The sequence below is a fragment of the Notolepis coatsorum genome, assembly GCF_963971535.1.
Source record: "Notolepis coatsorum genome assembly, chromosome: 19".
Classification (NCBI taxonomy): Eukaryota; Metazoa; Chordata; class Actinopteri; order Aulopiformes; family Paralepididae; genus Notolepis; species Notolepis coatsorum.
Genome location: NC_140183.1, coordinates 26,346,465 through 26,366,120, shown reverse-complemented (window position 1 = coordinate 26,366,120; position 19,656 = coordinate 26,346,465). Strand labels below are relative to the sequence as shown.

Sequence of the window (19,656 nt, the reverse complement as noted above, 5' to 3'; positions counted from 1 at the left end):
TAGATAGATAGATAGATAGATAGATGCAGTGTGCTTGTTTTGCAGTGAATGCCGCGCCGCGGTAATAATATTAATAATAATAATAAGCAGCTGTGTTTTTTTTCTTCCTTCTACCCCAAGATGCACAGTAGATAGATAGATAGATAGATAGATAGATAGATGCAGTGTGCTTGTTTTGCAGTGAATGCCGCGCCGCGGTAATAATAATATACCCAAGATGGTTTATCAGGTGACTTCCTACGTTTGGTCCACGTTTGGTCCGATGAAGCGAACCGAGACCTACGTTTTCAGGCGGACCAGAGTTCGCATGTTTGGTCCGCGGACCGAATTCGACGCGCATTCACACAAACCCGAAAAACCGGACTATCGAATTCTGGTCCGATAGTCCGGACCAAACAGCCCCTGTGTGAAAGCGACCTAATACCCTGTTTTATCCTGGTATCATTCTCCAACACCAAAACTCTAATGCCCTGTTTTATCCTGGTATCCGCCCAATATAGCTGCACCTCCTATGCAACAAGAGGTGTTTATTGCATTGATGATCCTAACACCTGAGAATACATTTAGTCTGTTTACACAGTATGTGTTTTAACAGGACAGGCCCGGATTAAGAGCCACTCTTGGCCTGACTTTGTACCCCAGTGTAACCCTTCTCTAACAGGCTCTCTCTCTACCCCCCCCCCAGGCTCAACTGGAGGCCCAGAAGGCCACCCAGGACTTCCAGAGGGCCATAGAGGTGCTGCGGGCCGCTAAGGAGACCATTTCGCTGGCTGAGCAGAGGCTGTTGGAGGAGGACAACCGCCAGTTTGACTCAGCCTGGCAGGAGATGCTCAACCACGCCACTCAGAGGGTGAGCAGGAGAACCACACAGCAGGAGAACCTCACTATAAACACACAGCAGGAGAACCCTACTATAAACACACAGCAGGAGAACCTCATTATAAACACACAGCAGGAGAACCACACATCAGGAGAAGCCCACTATAAACACACAGCAGGAGAACCTCATTACAAACACACAGCAGGAGAACCTCATTATAAACACACAGCAGGAGAACCCCACTATAAACACACAGCAGGAGAACCTCATTATAAACACAGTAGGAGAACCTCATTATAAACACACAGCAGGAGAACCTCATTATAAACACAGTAGGAGAACCTCATTATAAACACAGCAGGAGAACCTCATTATAAACACAGTAGGAGAACCTCATTATAAACACAGCAGGAGAACCTCATTATAAACACACAGCAGGAGAACCTCATTATAAACACACAGCAGGAGAACCTCATTATAAACACACAGCAGGAGAACCTCATTATAAACACAGCAGGAGAACCTCATTATAAACACACAGCAGGAGAACCTCATTATAAACACACAGCAGGAGAACCTCATTATAAACACAGTAGGAGAACCTCATTATAAACACACAGCAGGAGAACCTCATTATAAACACAGCAGGAGAACCTCATTATAAACACACAGCAGGAGAACCTCATTATAAACACACAGCAGGAGAACCTCATTATAAACACACAGTAGGAGAACCTCATTATAAACACACAGTAGGAGAACCTCATTATAAACACACAGCAGGAGAACCTCATTATAAACACACAGTAGGAGAACCTCATTATAAACACACAGCAGGAGAACCTCATTATAAACACAGCAGGAGAACCTCATTATAAACACACAGCAGGAGAACCTCATTATAAACACACAGCAGGAGAACCTCATTATAAACACAGTAGGAGAACCTCATTATAAACACAGCAGGAGAACCTCATTATAAACACACAGCAGGAGAACCTCATTATAAACACACAGCAGGAGAACCTCATTATAAACACAGCAGGAGAACCTCATTATAAACACACAGCAGGAGAACCTCATTATAAACACACAGCAGGAGAACCTCATTATAAACACACAGCAGGAGAACCTCATTATAAACACAGTAGGAGAACCTCATTATAAACACACAGCAGGAGAACCTCATTATAAACACACAGTAGGAGAACCTCATTATAAACACACAGCAGGAGAACCTCATTATAAACACAGCAGGAGAACCTCATTATAAACACACAGCAGGGGAACCTCATTATAAACACAGTAGGAGAACCTCATTATAAACACAGCAGGAGAACCTCATTATAAACACAGCAGGAGAACCTCATTATAAACACACAGCAGGATAACCTCATTATAAACACACAGCAGGAGAACCTCATTATAAACACAGCAGGAGAACCTCATTATAAACACACAGCAGGAGAACCTCATTATAAACACACAGCAGGAGAACCTCATTATAAACACACAGCAGGAGGCGGCTACGTGGCGTAGTGGGCAAGGCGCTCACCACGAAATCTGGAGACGCTGGACTCGCCTGTTCGAGCCCAGCTCTCCACATTTGCTTTCAGTTTAGCTGGTCGTCCGTACTAATACACATTGGCCGTATTAGGGGGTGGGAAACTGATGGGTGGGGATCGGGCGTTGTGGACAGCGACTCCTACAGGTCGGTTGGTGCGCCTGCGCAGTAGAATCAGGAAGTGTCAGGGGCAGCGTGAGCCTCCCACGCGTTACTCCTCGCCACTGAGAGATCGAGCTGCGCAGGTGAAAAGATGCGACTGCTGTTACCTCAAGTACCGGAGGGGACTTGTGCTATGTATGACTTAGTCCACATTGCAGCCGGCTTGTGGGAGGCAAGAAACAACGTCCGTGACAGGGGAGGGTTGAATTGGATGATACGCAATTGGGATGGGAGAAAATATAGAAAAAATGGGAGAAAAAGTGGATAAAAAAATAAATAAACACACAGCAGGAGAACCTCATTATAAACACATGGGTGCAGAAACACATAGACCACACAAGTGATATTCCACTGATCCCACTCCCTGGTTCCTTCAATTTATCATTTTGCAAATGTGCCTCAGCCCTCAGGGAATACAGTTATTCCTGCAGTAACAGTGCAGTGAACATATCTTTTGTTGCAAACAAATACAACTGCTCGTTCTCTTCCCTGGGTCTCTCTTCCCCCCCCCCCCCCCCCCCCGTTTGTCATCTAAAGTAGGCATCTGGTACACTGGGTACTATTAGAATTATGGAGTATGAATACATTTTTAACACAATAATTAAATAAAAAAATGTAAAAATCTAATTGTTAACCTCCAGAATCTAAATTCATATTCAATCTGAAAATGTGTATCGGTTACAGCCCTAATTCGAAAAATTTCGAACGGGACTTGAGGTTGAATTCTGATCTGTGGTTTTCAAGGTGATGGGGGCGGAGCAGACCAAGACGAGGAGCGAGCAGGTGCACAAGGAGACGGCAGCCAAGTACACGACGGTCATGAGCCGCATGAAGCAGCTGGAGAAGAAGCTCAAACGCACCATCAACAAATCAAAGTGAGTCACCTCGTGGCCCAAAGCTGACCGCTGTCTGTGTGTGTGATTACACTTCTGCTTCTCTATTCCATTGAACCTCAACACTTTCCTGTGACTCACCTACACTAGTAGCTTGTTTGCTTCATTGGAAATAAAGTCGGAGCTGAATTGGCATTTGTCACAAGTTCTTCCTCCTCTGAAACCTTACTGTTTTTAAAGGAACAGGCCAACATTTTGGGAAATTCAGGAATGGGAATGTCTTCTCCAGAGTCAGACAAGAAGATGGATACTCATTTCCTCTCTGTGCGTTCAGTAGAAAGCTATCCGACTGCATGCCAGCCTAGCTTAGCACAAGTTAATGGAAGCGGATACGGATCAGCTAGCCTAGCTGTTGGCCAAAAACACGTCTCCCTGTGTTTTAAGCTGGGCTAGTGGTCCATATCCACTTCCATTTGTTTGTGCTGAGCTAGTTTGTGCTTGCAGCTGGATAGCCTTCTACTGAATGCGCAGAGAAGAAATTGGTATCCATCCGCCTAGACTACTGCAGCTCCCTCCTCACCGGCCTCACCACCCGCTCCCTCCATAGACTCCAGATGGTTCAGAACTCTGCTGCTCGCCTGCTCACTAACACCCGGTCCCGTGACCACATCACTCCCGTCCTCCACTCTCTCCACTGGCTCCCGATTAAGCCAACCGATCCCTCCGGTCCTCTTCCACTGCTTCCCTCACCACCAAAAAAAAAGGTTTTGGAGCCCGGGCAGCGTCTAGTTTTTTACCAGCGGATTTCCAGTTCCGCGTTCGCGTTCTGCAATCTGATTGGCCACTGACGTTTCTGGTGCGATCTGATTGGCCACTGACGTTTCTGGTCATGTGACATGTGCGCCCAATCGCGTGACGCGCCCATTTCCGCCTCGAACAGCAGCAAACTGCCTAACGTCTAGTTTATCACTGGTTAAGCTTAGGCGACTCTTTCGAAGTTGGTTAAGGTTAGAGTTTGGAATCAGGGCTGGTGTTCTATCGCCATGCTCTAAGACAAACTCTAACCTTAACCAACTTCGAAAGAGTCGCCTAAGTTTAACCGGTGATAGAAACAGGCGTCACACGATTGGCGCGACCAGAAACGTCAGTGGCCAATCGGATCGCAGAACGCGAACGCGGAACTGGAAATCCGTTGGTAAAAGTAATCAGGCGCCCGCCCGGGCATTCTCACATGCTGCACCCCGACTCTGGAACACCCTCCCTCAGACCATCAGAGACTCTCCCTCACTCTCCACCTTTAAATCCTGACTCAAAACCTACCTGTTCTCCCAAGCATTCAACCTTCCCTACCCATAACCACCCTCCTCCAACCTACCACCTCCCTTTACCCATAACCACCCTCCTCCAACCTACCACCTCCCTTTACCCATAACCACCCTCCTCCAACCTACCACCTCCCTTTACCCATAACCACCCTCCTCCAACCTACCACCTCCCTTTACCCATAACCACCCTCCTCCAACCTACCACCTCCCTTTACCCATAACCACCCTCCTCCAACCTACCACCTCCCTTTACCCATAACCACCCTCCTCCAACCTACCACCTCCCTTTACCCATAACCACCCTCCTCCAACCTACCACCTCCCTTTACCCATAACCACCCTCCTCCAACCTACCACCTCCCTTTACCCATAACCACCCTCCTCCAACCTACCACCTCCCTTTACCCATAACCACCCTCCTCCAACCTACCACCTCCCTTTCCCTACTTTTCCCCCCCCCCAGTTTATGTTATTTTTTTTCCATCAACCTGCCCAGTGACTACAGATGAAAATAAGCCCTGATGGCTAAATCTGGCACATCAGTGTTTATATGTGCATTGTCCCTTTATTAATAAAAACATATGAACTTCAAACCAACTAGCTTAATGATTTGATTTATTTAAAGAGCTGGGAACTGGAGTGTAACTGAAATAAATAATATGCCCCTGAGCAAGGCACTGAATCTCATAACTGAAGAAATCTCTCTCTCTCTCTCTCTCTCTCTCTCTCTCTCTCTCTCTCTCTCTCGCTTGTGCTCTAGCATTGCTGTTTGTTAGGCTTGCTGTGTATTGCCTCAGCTGTGTGATAATCCATCCTTCACAGTGAGCTCATCCGATGCAACAACAACCACCTCTCTCTCTCTCTCCTGCTGGTTTCCATGGTGATAATGTAGCTACAGCGCTTTTCTTCTTCCCATCGGCTCTAATGTTTTTCTCTCTTCTCTTGACCTCTCATCCACAGGCCCTACTTTGAATTGAAGGCAAAGTACTATCTACAGTTAGAGGTATGTATATGGCAGGTTATTCATCTAAAGGTTATTTTCTGCTCATCATGGTTTATGTCGAGCTGTTGACTTAAGATTCGGTCAAGGGTCAACTGGTTTGGTAAATGATAAATGGACTGCATTTATATAGAGCTTTTATCCAACCCGCTTTACAATTTATGCCTCACATTAACCTACATTCACACACCGAGGGCGGAGGCAACCATGCAAGCCAAGGTGCCGACCTGCTCATCGGGAGCAGTTAGAGGCCAAGTGTCGAGGACACTTCAAGGTGTTGCCAGGAGGAGCCAGAATCTAACTGGGAACTGTTGACCTTGAACTCTGCATTCTTTCTGCCTATGACATGTTGGGCTAGCCCCTTTGGTGACTGCTGATGCACGCCTTGCTTTGAATACAGCAGTCACTTGCTCCACCTTACTAGCCATGGGAACATTCACCCTGAAGCACTGGTTATTTACGAACGGTTTGTTCAAAATTGATCACGGAGACATGTCAAAGGTACTCACAGTTGCACAAGGGGTTTCACACACAAAAGCGGGGTGGTTTGAAAGCTCGCCGTTGCTAATACACATTTAAAATAATTTTTATAAACGAGTAGAAATCACAGAGAGCAGCGTTGCATGAAAATGGATTTGTCTCTTCTTCCGCATTTTGACATGCCGGAGCGCTGTGATTAGCTTCTTCTCTTCTTCTGCTTTGTCACATGCCTGGTGCGCCCCCAGCAATCACAGCGCTCCGGCATGTCAAAATGCGGAAGAAGAGACCAATTCATTTTCTGCCAAGTCCAGAGGACAGAGTGCCCCCTGCTGGACAATAACACCACTTTCCGACAACGGCCTTGACTTGTTACTTTCTTGTATTCTTTAACATGAACAGAATCACTCATCACTCATCACTTTTGTGGAAATATTGAAAAAAATTATTTTGTCTTTCAACTTCCTTTGAGCTTGTGACACTGTATCCAAAGTGTGCGATATATTAACCTTCAAAGTCTGCCAATTTTGAATGAAAACGCCAATTTCCTTGTTCTATTTCTTTAAAGATATCTTTGTCATAAGGATAATGAGAGCGCTAAATGGTTTTGTGAAGTGGGCGTGGCTTAAGGCATATGAATACTTGTGTCTTGACTCCGTGCCTCACTCGGCTCCCTTCCAGCACCGGAAGACGGACGTGGACGAGCTGCAGGTCAAACTGTCGCAGGCCAAAGGCGAGTACAAGGCGGCGCTCAGGAGCCTGGAGGTGATCTCTGACGAGATCCACGAGCGCCGACGCAGCACCGCCATGGGCCCGCGTGGCAGGGGCGTGGGCGCAGAAGGCGACAGCATTGCCGGGGACGACGTCTCCGGCTTCAAGATGGAGTTGGATGGTATTTCCAGTAAGTATAGGAAGTCGATATGGTGTTGACGGGAAACTGCAAGAAAAGTTTTTTTATTTGATTTAAAAATTATATATTGGGTGGCATGTAAGAAGCTTTTGTTAGAGATACTGCTTTCCTTTCACTTACATTAGGTTAGTGGTTCCCAAACGGTGGAGTGCGGATGAGATGGAGGGAGAAAATCAGTTTGAATGAAAAGAGACCAGTAGAAAAAATACAAAATAGGTGTGGTATTTTATTAAACGCTTTCCTGACTACATTAATACCTTTGGCCATTTTCAAAGTCAATGTAAAAAATATATATGTGTGTGTGTGTGTTTCCAATTACCCAATGACTAAAGAAGTACTGTATGGGAACCACTGCATCAGGTGAATAGATATCAACCGCATTAAACGAGAGCTAGATAGAAAAGAAGGACATGTCTGCAAACCTCATCAACCCCAGCAGCGCAGCAGTTCAGACAGCTGCTATTCTAGTTCTCAGTGATCCAGCCTCCGTGACCCAGTTCTTTGTGTTCGTGTATAGTTGGTACAGTGCAGATGTTTCCCATAGGTCTTTAGGTTATTTGTGGTGGTGGCAGCCGGGCTCAGGTTGTGGAGAGGATTTCTCAATGCAAGAAGCACTATGTTATTATTGGTCTGTGTTGATGCGATGGGTGGGCCACCGCGAACAAATCTGTGTGTGAAACAACCCGATGTATCGTTGTAGTGTGTGTGTGTGTGTGTGTGGGGGGGGGGGGGGAGTCAAGCTGTGATCGTCAGCATGAGTCAGATTTGATCCTGCTGAGTCATTGGCCAATTAGAAAAGGTTAAGTTCTCTCGTCTTGCCTCAGCGCTTTGCAGTCTACTTCAGCTGTGGTGGCAGTTCACCTGGTGCCAGGCTAAATGGCAGAGTATGTCGCTAATGAGAGAGGAATTAAGTGGTCGTTTACACGTCATTTAGCCATGCTGTTTTGGAAAGGAAGGGAAATTAATTACTCGTATGCAATGCAAACGCACACAATCCCTTCTTGAGAAGGAAAATGGAGAAAGCAGGATTTATTTTTCCCAAGGGGACATTTTATTTGCTTCTCAAATACTTCATCATAACCTTCACCTTTTAAGTACCATGGCTGCATGAGCCTTTAGTATGTGTGATCCTAGCATGACACGTCAGACCCATGGAACGCTAAGCAGGTTAGCTCTCTGCTGGGTCAGGAAGCAGCACATTGATACATAAACAATGTCTTCCCGGTGACAATGGTCGACAATTAAGTCACTTTGACCGTGGTGGTGAGTTGACTTACCATGGTGGTGAGTTGAATTACCGTGGTGGTGTGTGTTGACTTACCGTGGTGGTGAGTTGAATTACTGTGGTGGTGTGTGTTGACTTACCGTGGTGGTGAGTTGACTTACCGTGGTGGTGAGTTGCCTTACCGTGGTGGTGAGTTGCCTTACTGTGGTGGTGTATTGACTTACCGTGGTGGTGAGTTGCCTTACCGTGGTGGTGAGTTGACTTACCGTGGTGGTGTATTGACTTACCGTGGTGGTGAGTTTCCTTACCGTGGTGGTGAGTTGACTTACCGTGGTGGTGAGTTGACTTACCGTGGTGGTGAGTTGCCTTACTGTGGTGGTGTATTGACTTACCGTGGTGGTGAGTTGCCTTACCGTGGTGGTGAGTTGACTTACCGTGGTGGTGTATTGACTTACCGTGGTGGTGAGTTTCCTTACCGTGGTGGTGAGTTGACTTACCGTGGTGGTGAGTTGACTTACCGTGGTGGTGAGTTGACTTACCGTGGTGAGTTGCCTTACCGTGGTGGTGAGTTTCCTTACCGTGGTGGTGAATTGACTTACCGTGGTGGTGAGTTGACTTACCGTGGTGGTGTATTGACTTACCGTGGTGGTGAGTTGACTTACCGTGGTGGTGAGGTGACTTACCATACTGGACCGATCAGTGAAATGTCAGGTCCAAAATAGGAGTACTACATTTGTTTTAGTCTCATTCAGATTAAGAATCTCTTTTGCAAGAGAGACCTAGCCAAGATGGCAGCATTAAAACATACATTAAAGTAAACACAAAACAATGCAAAATAAATACATAGAATAATATCTATGTATAACACATTAAACGTCAAGTGTTCCGGGCCAGGGTTAAAGGGAGTGAGGTAAGTGTTCCGGGCCAGGGTTAAAGGGAGTGAGGTATTCAGAGACTGACGGTCCCGATTGACCAGGTTTCCAGGTATCTCACTAATGTTTTAAATTAATCAAAGGTAATCAGATTTTACAGATCGTAGTGTGGGAGCAGAGGGAACGGACACTGGGACTAGTTCCAAGACATCATGTTGTCTGAAGCATAGGAAACACTGAAGATAGTTCCAAGACATCATGTTGGTCTGAAGCATAAGAAACACTGGGACTAGTTCCAAGACATCATGTCTCTCTGAAGCATAGGAAACACTGGGGCTAGTTCCAAGACATCATGTTGGTCTGAAGCATAAGAAACACTGGGACTAGTTCCAAGACATCATGTTGTCTGAAGCATAGGAAACACTGAAGATAGTTCCAAGACATCATGTTGGTCTGAAACATAAGAAACACTGGGACTAGTTCCAAGACATCATGTCTCTCTGAAGCATAGGAAACACTGGGGCTAGGGCGGCTACGTGGCGTAGTGGGCAAGGCGCTCGCCACGAAATGCTGGAGACGCTGGGCTCGTCAGTTCGAGCCCAGCGCTCCACATTTGCTTTCAGTTTAGCTGGTCGTCCGTACTAATACACATTGGCCGTATTAGGGGGTGGGAAACTGATGGGTGGGGATCGGGCGTTGTGGACAGCTACTCCTACAGGTCGGTTGGTGCGCCTGCGCAGTAGAATCAGGAAGTGTCAGGTGCAGCGTGAGCCTCTCACGCGTTACTCCTCGCCACTGAGAGATCGAGCTGCGCAGGTGAAAAGATGCGACTGCTGTTACCTCAAGTACCGGAGGGGACTTGTGCTATGTATGACTTAGTCCACATTGCAGCCGGCTTGTGGGAGGCAAGAAACAGCGTCCGTGACAGGGGAGGGTTGAATTGGATGATACGAAATTGGGATGGGAGAAAAATATATAGAAAATGGGAGAAAAAGTGGATAAAAAAAAAAAAAAAGGAAACACTGGGGCTAGTTCCAAGACATCATGTCTCTGAAGCATAGGAAACACTGGGGCTAGTTCCAAGACATCATGTCTCTCTGAAGCATAAGAGGGTTAAAGGGAGTGAGGTATTCAGAGACAGGCGGTCCCAATTGACCAGCTTTCCAGGTATCTAACTAATGTTTTAAATTCATCAAAGGTAATCAGATTTTCCAGATCGTAGTGTGGGAGCAGAGGGATACGGAATACATAAAAGCCAACTGAGAATCTATATGCTATACAATACACCGTCTGTGACCGTGAGCCAGATCATGCCTCCTCTATTTGGTCATGACGATGGGATTATAAGGCATAGTGTTGCTACGACAACCACAGAGAGCCATCGAGTTGTCTGACTGGGCTCTGACGAGGTTATTACTGTTGCTCATTAACTTGTCTTGAATTGGAATGTGCTGCGTGTGCATGTATGTGTGTGGGCATTTATGTAGCACGCAGCAAAAAGCAATGACTCGGAATGTACTAGCAACGTTTAACAATGTTTTTTGGGCAAAATCCAAGAGGAATAAAGATGTGGTGTTGCTGAAGAATATGACCCCCCCCCCCCCCCCCCCCCCCCTCGCTCCTTCTGGCTGTCTTGAGTAATGTGTTGGGAGGCATACATCAGATCAGCAATATGTCATCTGCACTGAATTTTGTATGTAACTTTTCACAATGATGTGAACGCTCAATGACGACCAGTGTTGGAAAGTAATCGCTTGAATTAAAGGTGTTATAGATTAAAAAACAATTTAAAATTATATATATATAGTATAGAGAATTATTTAAATAATTTTTTAATGTGTGGGTCCAAAATAAATGTAGCTGTTTACATGTATCCCCTCCCTACTTCCCATTTCCCCACCTGATTGGATAAATGACATGCTGGTGCTCTAGTGCATCATCTAGTGGCTGAATGTTATCTATAGCTCCTTTTTAACATGACGCACTAACAAAACAAACGTTTCAAACAATGTAAGCGTTCTGCCGACAGTTTTAATACAATGACGGTCAATAGGAACAGGTATTGTGCAGGTAGGCACGGTCGTGAGAAAAGCCAAACTACCAGGATTTTCCGGTCTGATGTATACTGAATATGAAGGTATAATGTCATGGATTTTTACTATACTGTCATTACTATACTGTAAAATAAATATAAATGTTGTATATATTTTTTCTTAATAATAATAAAAAAATTCCTTGTATTAAAAAAGAAAATATATTTGTTTTCAATGAAATAGCGCCACGATAATTGTATTAAAAGATAAAGACCAAGAGCGCCAGTGGTGCACCACGTACAGCACTGCGGTGCAACACGACCGTCCAGGGTTCGACTACCGGACCCGGCGACCTTTGCCGAATGTCTTCCCCCATCTATCCTCCCATACTTCCTCTCTCTCTCTGCCGGACTGCCCGGAAGAAAACAATAAAATATCTACCAAAAACATAATAAATTTTTTTTAAAAGATAAAGACCAAAAATATGTTGTGTCACATTGTAATTTGTACCGAAATAAGTAAATACCATTATACCGGCCTCTCTCTCTCTCTCTCTCTCCTCCCACACTATTTTGTTTCCCTTTTGATTCTTGTCCTCCGTTTCTCCTATACCTTCATCCCCTCTCTCTCGCTCTCGCTCTCTCCCTCTTCCCTCCTGCTCTCTTTCACATCAGTGTTCTATTTATATCTTCGACCTCTTCCTCGCCCTGATTGTTGTCTAAGCGCTGAGCGGCTGCTGCACTGAAGCTGTGGGTGTGCAGTCAACAAATGTTAATCTCTCTCTCTCTCTCTCTCTCTCCCTCCCTCCCTCCCTCCCTCCAACACTCTGTTACTCTCTCTCTGTACTATCGAGTTTAAATATTTAATAGCAACACAACACGTAACACAACACTGGTCCGTGTTTACAGCAGAGAGTAGGTAAAGTGATTTCTGTCCACACAGACCATGTGTCCCAGATGCTCCACTTGCTGCAATCTGCTGCGTTTATTAGGAAAATGGTAGACTTTAATGGAAATTAAATACTCATAAACCTTTTTATTTATTTAAATGTGTTCTTCATCACACTCCTATGTCTCCATCTCTCTCTCTCTCTCTCTCTCGCCCCCTCTATCCCTCTACTTGCATTTGTTGGTGTTGTTTTTGTGTTTGTATTATTGTTCGCTTTGAAGCATTTTTTTTCCACATGTTGACGGTTAGGAAAAGCCCCCGTGCCCGTGGTATGATGTTTTCACGGTGCAGTAAAGAGGTTCTAACACTCTTCCTCTCTGGTATGATGTTTTCACGGTGCAGTAAAGAGGTTCTAACACTCTTCCTCTCTGGTATGATGTTTTCACGGTGCAGTAAAGAGGTTCTAACACTCTTCCTCTCTGGTATGATGTTTTCACGGTGCAGTAAAGAGGTTCTAACACTCTTCCTCTCTGGTGTGATGTTTTCACGGTGCAGTAAAGAGGTTCTAACACTATTCCTCTCTGGTATGATGTTTTCACGGTGCAGTAAAGAGGTTCTAACACTCTTCCTCTCTGGTATGATGTTTTCACGGTGCAGTAAAGAGGTTCTAACACTCTTCCTCTCTGGTATGATGTTTTCACGGTGCAGTAAAGAGGTTCTAACACTCTTCCTCTCTGGTGTGATGTTTTCACGGTGCAGTAAAGAGGTTCTAACACTCTTCCTCTCTGGTATGATGTTTTCACGGTGCAGTAAAGAGGTTCTAACACTCTTCCTCTCTGGTATGATGTTTTCACGGTGCAGTAAAGAGGTTCTAACACTCTTCCTCTCCGCAGTGACGTCTGTGTGCTTCGAGGACGAGACGTGCAGCAGCGCCATGTCGGAGGAGGACTCCGAAACCCGCTCCACCTGCAGCCTGGGCTCCTCCTCTCCCTCCCCCATCAGCCCCCAGGACCTCCCCTCCGCCTCCTCGCCGTCGCCCAGCCCCTCTCCGCCCTCCTCCTCCTCTTCCAGCTCCTCCTCCTCCCCGGCGCCATCATCGAGGCCCTGCAGCCTGGACCTGCCCAGCACGGTCTCGCTCTCTGACTTCAGCCTCATCTCGCCGGTGCTCGGACCGCGCAGCGAGTGCAGCGGAGCCTCCTCGCCCGAGTGCGACCTGGAGAGAGGTGCGTGGTTTTAATTGGTGCTGTGTGTGTGTGTGTGTGTGTGTGTGTGTGTGAGTGTGAGTCTGTGCATGCTTTAAGAAATGTGTCACAGGGATGAAAGAGAGTGAAGGTAGTTCGGATTTGTTTTCGGATCAGAACAGCTGCGCGGAAGCTGGCTTTGTGAGATCATGAGAGAATCCATCTCGTCCGGCTTCAAGTTATGCGTTTGTGCCTGAACCACAGTGGTTTGGACCAATCGGCGTCCTTTGAGGAACTACTGGCATTCTATGGGCAAAGATACTCTACCGGCCCTATTCCCAACAGTTTCAAAGGACGACTTCCCAGATAGTTCTGTATTATCAGACCATCTGGCAGGTCGGGTTAAAAAAAAGTCATAAGTATAACGCTGGCAGCTTAGCCTGCATGGGAGGGATGTCTGTGATCCCCACCTTCACTAATCAAATTATCATAATTGTGTTTGTTCACATCTCCATTATTCAGAATCTATCCTGGTGTGTGTTCACATCTCCATTATTCAGAATCTATCCTGGTGTGTGTTCACATCTCCATTATTCAGAATCTATCCTGGTGTGTGTTCACATCTCCATTATTCAGAATCTATCCTGGTGTTTGTTCATATCTCCATTATTCAGATTCAGACAATAGTGGGGACTGTGTAGGCGAGTATCTTCTCCACTATATATAGAGGTGCAGGCGTCGTTATACATAGAGAGAGAGGAAAGGGGGGAGTAAGATGGATGGTGTGTGTCTGTGTGTATGAATGTATGTGTGTATACAGTATATGTGTATGGGTACCTGTGTGTCATACAACTGCACCAGAGGAGAAGCCTATTAGTCAAACTGACAGCCGGAGAAGAGCAGGTGTGCAGATTTTCATCAGCTATACTACAGGGAGGGCCGTGTTACTGCAGGGAGGGCTGTGTTACTGCAGGGAGGGCTGTGTTACTGCAGGGAGGGCTGTGTTACTGCAGGGAGGGCTGTGTTACTGCAGGGGGGTCTGTGTTACTGCAGGGAGGGCCGTGTTACTGCAGGGAGGGCCGTGTTACTGCAGGGAGGGCCGTGTTACTGCAGGGAGGGCTGTGTTACTGCAGGGAGGGCTGTGTTACTGCAGGGAGGGTCTTCCAGACAGTGTGGAAAGTTCTGGAAATGGGTTTACAAAGGTTCAGTCTGTCTTGGTGAAGAGCCTAGGAGGGGAAAAAACTCAATCTGCTTCCAGGTTCTTCATGCTACCTACTATATTGAATGCAATTGTGATTGTGTGCGATTAGTATGCAAATACTGTATCCAACAGATGTTTGTATGCAAACCAAAAGCAAAGCAATAGAAGTATGGAGTGGATTGGTTGCAACGCGATCGTTTCAATCCCACATTTCTTGCGGCAGGTCATTCCCCGCATTAAGCTTTCCAGTTTTTAAAATGTCTAAACTATTGATTCCTATATCGCCCTACAGTTGCCAAAACCTTGCTTTCCAGTATCAAGCTTTTTGTCGTTTGTTTTGTCAGTGCCTCAAAGTTAAGTCAAGCAGTTACTTTCCAACACTGGCCATTGTTGAGTAATATTGTGAAAGGTTATGTTCGATCTGGACATATTGTTATATTTTTGCCAATTTTGAGCTTATTGTTTGAGTCAGTATCAAGTGTTAGGGTGCTTTCACACCAGAGCTGTTTGGTCCGGACTATCGGGCCAGAGTTTGTTTCCTCGGATAGTCCGCTTTTTTTGGGGTGGTGTGAATGCTCAGTCGAACTCTGGTGCGGACCAAACATGCAAACTCTGGTCCGCCTGAAAACATAGGTCTCGGTTCGCTTCATCGGACCAAACGCAAGACCAAATATAGGAAGTGACCTGATAAACTGTGCATCTTGGGTAGAAGGAAACAAAACAAACACTGTGGCGCGCATTCACTGCAAAACAAGCATGCGGTAAACATGTCTCAGACGTGGGCGAATGACGAGGTGAAAGCCCCGATAGAGATATGGGCAGAAGACCAAATTAAACAGCTACTTGTGGGCACTCATAAAAACAATGCGGTGTACAAGTTGTTTAGCGAGAGGATGGTGGTAATGGGCTTCAATAGAACAATGGATCAATGCCACGTCAAAATAAAGAAAACTGCGTCAGCAATATATTAATAAATAAGCAGAGAATTAAATTAGATGTCCATTAGGGGTGGGGAAAAAATCTATACGTAGTAGTATCGCGATACTTTGCGTGGCGATACTGTATCGATACAGGGACGCCAAGTATCGATATTTAATTATTCATTAAAGAAAATAAAAATAAAAAATAAATTTGTATAAGGAAGTTGCATTGTTCATTTCAATACCTGTAATAGTACAGTAGTCCACACACACACACACACACACACACACACACACACACACACACACACACACACACATGTGCATTCAGTTAAGTTGGAATATGACTGTAATACAAACAGTTCAGTTTGTCAGGTACATGCAACACAGATTACAGTTTACATCTGTCTGCTTGAGAAAATACCATGTTCTGCAATAAAAATGATTGAAGTGAGATGAACAGACTGAACTTTATTTTATTAGATAAAACATGTTGACAAAGTTTTACTTTGCAGTTGAAAAAAGGTAATAAATTAAATTTGATCAACAAAAAAAAAGTAAATAAATTCCGCAATACTCAGCGTATCGCGACATATTTCTTGAATTCACATTTCTTTAGTTTGCAATAATTTTTATTTTTATTTTTTTTATCCTTTATTTATCCAGGAATGTCCCATTGAGATACAAGATCTCTTCTTCCAGGGAGTCCTGACCAACACGGCACACAACAAGTTTCAACATAAAACAGGGCATTAAACAAAAAACATACAATTCAAATATAAATACAGAAGGCCATTTGTGCAGTGGCAAGGAGCATAATCAGATCAGCAATAGCATCAGGTAAAACAGTTACATGTTTCATAAAGGGCTAATCGTAGCGTACCTTTAAAAGCATTCACAGTAGGAAGTGCCTCTAGACAAAGTTTTACTTGCAGCGTATTCCATAAAAAGGGAGCATAGTGGGAGAATGCAGCTTTACCAAGCTCTGACTGCATCAAAGGAACATTTAAAAGCATCCCATTTGCTGCTCGTCTGGTATTAAAAAAGCAAGTATAAAAGGACAGAAGTCTGGAGATATATAAGGGCAGCTTACCTAGCAATGACTTAAGGATAAAAATCAACATGTGTGATTGTCTTCTTTGGTACAGAGAGGACCATCCTAAGGACTGATACAAAGTGCAGTGGTGGGTGCGAGAGCCTGCACCCGTTACAAAACGTATGGCAGTATGGTACGCAGAATCCAGCTTTTTAAGCAGGGAGGAAGGAGCATGCATATAGATCACATCGCCATAGTCTAATACAGGCAGAAAGGAACTCTGCACAATTCTCTTCCTGGCTTCAGACGGGAAACATTTCTTTAACCGGAAGAAAAAGCCCAGTTTAGGTCTAAGTTTTCTCAGTAGGTTCCCAATATGAACATCAAAGGACATCTTTTCATCAATCCATATGCCCAGATATTTATAGGATGCTACTTTGTCAAGGCATGTCCCTTCCAGTGTCAGAATCGGAGGGACAGCTGTATTAGCTCGAGAGCGAGAGAAGGTCATGTACTTGGTCTTTTTTGCATTAAGGACCAGTCTTAGCCTTAGCAAGGAGTGTTGCAGTGTATTATATAATATATATAATATAATATATTATATTATATAATATAATAATGCAACTGCAAGCCAATGTTCTGAGACATATTACATTTAATTTGTTAGGCTATTTGAATACACCGTTAGCCCTAAATGGTGGATTCAAATAGCCTAACAATTACAAATATATAAATATGTCTCAGAACATTGGCTTGCAGTTGCATTATTGCAAACTAAAGAAATGTGAATTAAAGAAGTTAAAACGAATAACAGGCTGAAAAAACAATTAGCCTATTTAAAGTCTGTGACTTGCTTCGAAAAAGTGGGAGTTCGGGGGACGAGAAAGACAAGTTCCCTTGGTATGATGACCTGGACATTATACTTGGCACAAGACCCACATCCAGCCCAAAACATGTCGTTGAGTCTTTCGAAGATGAGACCCATCAGACGGCATCACCAGCTGAAAATTGTGACGCCTCCGCTGATCTGGAGTCTGTATTTCTGTGTGTCTAGTACAGTGTTTCTCTCTTCACTTCACGCCAGAGCTCTTTAGCCCTGCACCAGATGGAAACATTAACCCAGGCAAACTTGTAGTCCAGAGGGCTCGCAGTCACACATGCGCGCGCGCCGCGCATACACATTAGGGCTCGCAGTCACGCACACACATTTCCACTCTATTGTGTCCAATAGACGAGCCCTTTTCGACCGTGTGACATTGTTCAGAAAGTTTGGTGCGCTTGACAAATTGCAATGTGAATGCAGACCGAACCAAATGAAGAATGCAAAAATGTTGCAACTTCACCCCCCGAATCGCACCGAGTCCACCAAAACTATATGTGAAAGCGCCCTTAACCTTTTATGGTTCAGTGGAACCTACACTATATTTATTATTATATTATTATTATTATATTATGGACCAATCCCTGTAACCCCCCACCTCCACACACATGCACGCACAAAATGTATTATTATTATATATATTTTTTAATGATTACTCTACATAAAACTTAACAACAGCGTTGAGTGCTAATTTTTGGGTCCTTGTGTTCTTTCTCTGTCCGTCAGGCGATCGAGCTGAAGGAGCGGAGGGGGATTTGGACAACGCTCCCAGCAACAACAACAACAACAACCCTGCTCGTCTCATCAAGAAAACCATCAGTCTGGAGGGGCGGTTCAGCTTCCTCAACCTGCGGCGCTCGCGCACCGACAACACCAAGACCAACGTGGACCGCCAGAGCTGCTCTGGGATACCCAGCCCTGGCCAGTCCAGGGTCTTGGTCAAGGGCCAGTGAGAAGGACGGAGTTCGAGGAGGGTTCTCTCCTGCCCTCACTCTTTCTGACCCTTCCGCTCTAAAATGACTACATTGCACCGCTAACGTAGGTTTGACACGCTACGCTGCCGTGCTCTCATTTGCGAACTCTATGGACAATGAGCATGTGAGCTTGGCAGGCGGTGTGTACATACAGTTCCCATCGACTATGATGAAGATGCATCCTACGTCTACAGCAAATATCCCCCTTTGAACTTTTGACCCCACAGATGAGAAACTATGTTTTAAGATATAGTATATGATGTGATGTGGTTAGAACAAAAAAAAGTTGAGTTGTTAATGTTTTTTACTCTTCCATTGGAGAACTGCACTTAAAGTAAAAAATGAAAAAATATATATAAATACAAATGTTTTTTGTCGTAGCTTGCAGAGGAGCTTTGTAATGGTATTGTTGATAAAACTTCAGTGGTTGGCTCTTAAAAACAAAATATGTGTAGAATCAAAATAAAAGAACCAATTACTGTCGAATGCTTCCTAGCATCCAGGCTATGTTCTGCTTATTATAAAAGTACAAGCAACCACAGTCCCTGGTGTACACACGTTTTATGAACAAACCCTATTATGGCCTCTTGTGATTTTCTTTTTATATATCTGCTATACACTCATAAGTACTTGTTGTATGAATATGTTGTACTTTGTAAGGTTATGAATGGCATTTCAGGTTGTAGGAATAAAGAGCTCTCTGGCATCGCAGGTTCTGCTTCAGTTTCCATTGAGCCTCCTTTAAATATGACCCACATCTCCTCCACAGTCATGGCACAAGCATGTGAGCAACACTGGATCTCTCGCAAAATTCATATCAGTTTGATCTGCTGCACATCATTGAGAGATCTGAATGACATTGATGGCTTGAAATAACAAGCAGTATTCAGTAACTTGACATTCCAATAGATGTTAAATTATCATTGCCATGTTTGCGTGGCACCTGAAAAAGAGCACCAGATATGGAGATGGCTGGCGTGCTTTACCATAATCTATCTTCCTCGTCTTGGTGTCCCCCAAGGCTCTATACTGGTGCCCCTCCCTTTCTGCTCCAAATCCTATTACACTACAAAAAGAAGCAACGGTGCAAGGATGACACAGTGCATATTTACTATTCAGCTTATGGACATGCAATCAGATGTCTACATGAAAAAAATATATATATATTGTGACCACAAGCAAGAATTCTGAACTCCTAGTGCAGAGGGGAAAATGTCCTCTGGAAACCAATGATGGATTGTGAGGATGGATGAAATGATTTGTGTAAACTGACAGAATGATTGAGGGGCGGTTGTCTGAGAACAGCTTCTGGTGCACGGTATCTGCTACTGTATCAGTTGTTTAGATGCACATCT

General features: G+C 44.7%; 1 protein-coding gene across 1 annotated transcript in view; it reads left to right on the top strand.

The window, feature by feature from the left end:
* sh3bp5b (SH3-domain binding protein 5b (BTK-associated)) overlaps window positions 1-18,967 on the top strand; it is a 52,651-nt gene extending 33,684 nt beyond the window's left edge. Inside the window, exons 4-9 of the mRNA XM_084336463.1 lie at window positions 686-850; window positions 3,291-3,421; window positions 5,665-5,707; window positions 6,863-7,082; window positions 13,003-13,332; window positions 18,054-18,967. Coding sequence (XP_084192589.1) covers window positions 686-850; window positions 3,291-3,421; window positions 5,665-5,707; window positions 6,863-7,082; window positions 13,003-13,332; window positions 18,054-18,280 — 1,116 coding nt within the window. The 3' untranslated portion in view covers window positions 18,281-18,967. The remainder of the gene's footprint in view (window positions 1-685; window positions 851-3,290; window positions 3,422-5,664; window positions 5,708-6,862; window positions 7,083-13,002; window positions 13,333-18,053) is intronic.
* The last annotated feature ends 689 nt before the right edge of the window (window positions 18,968-19,656 follow it).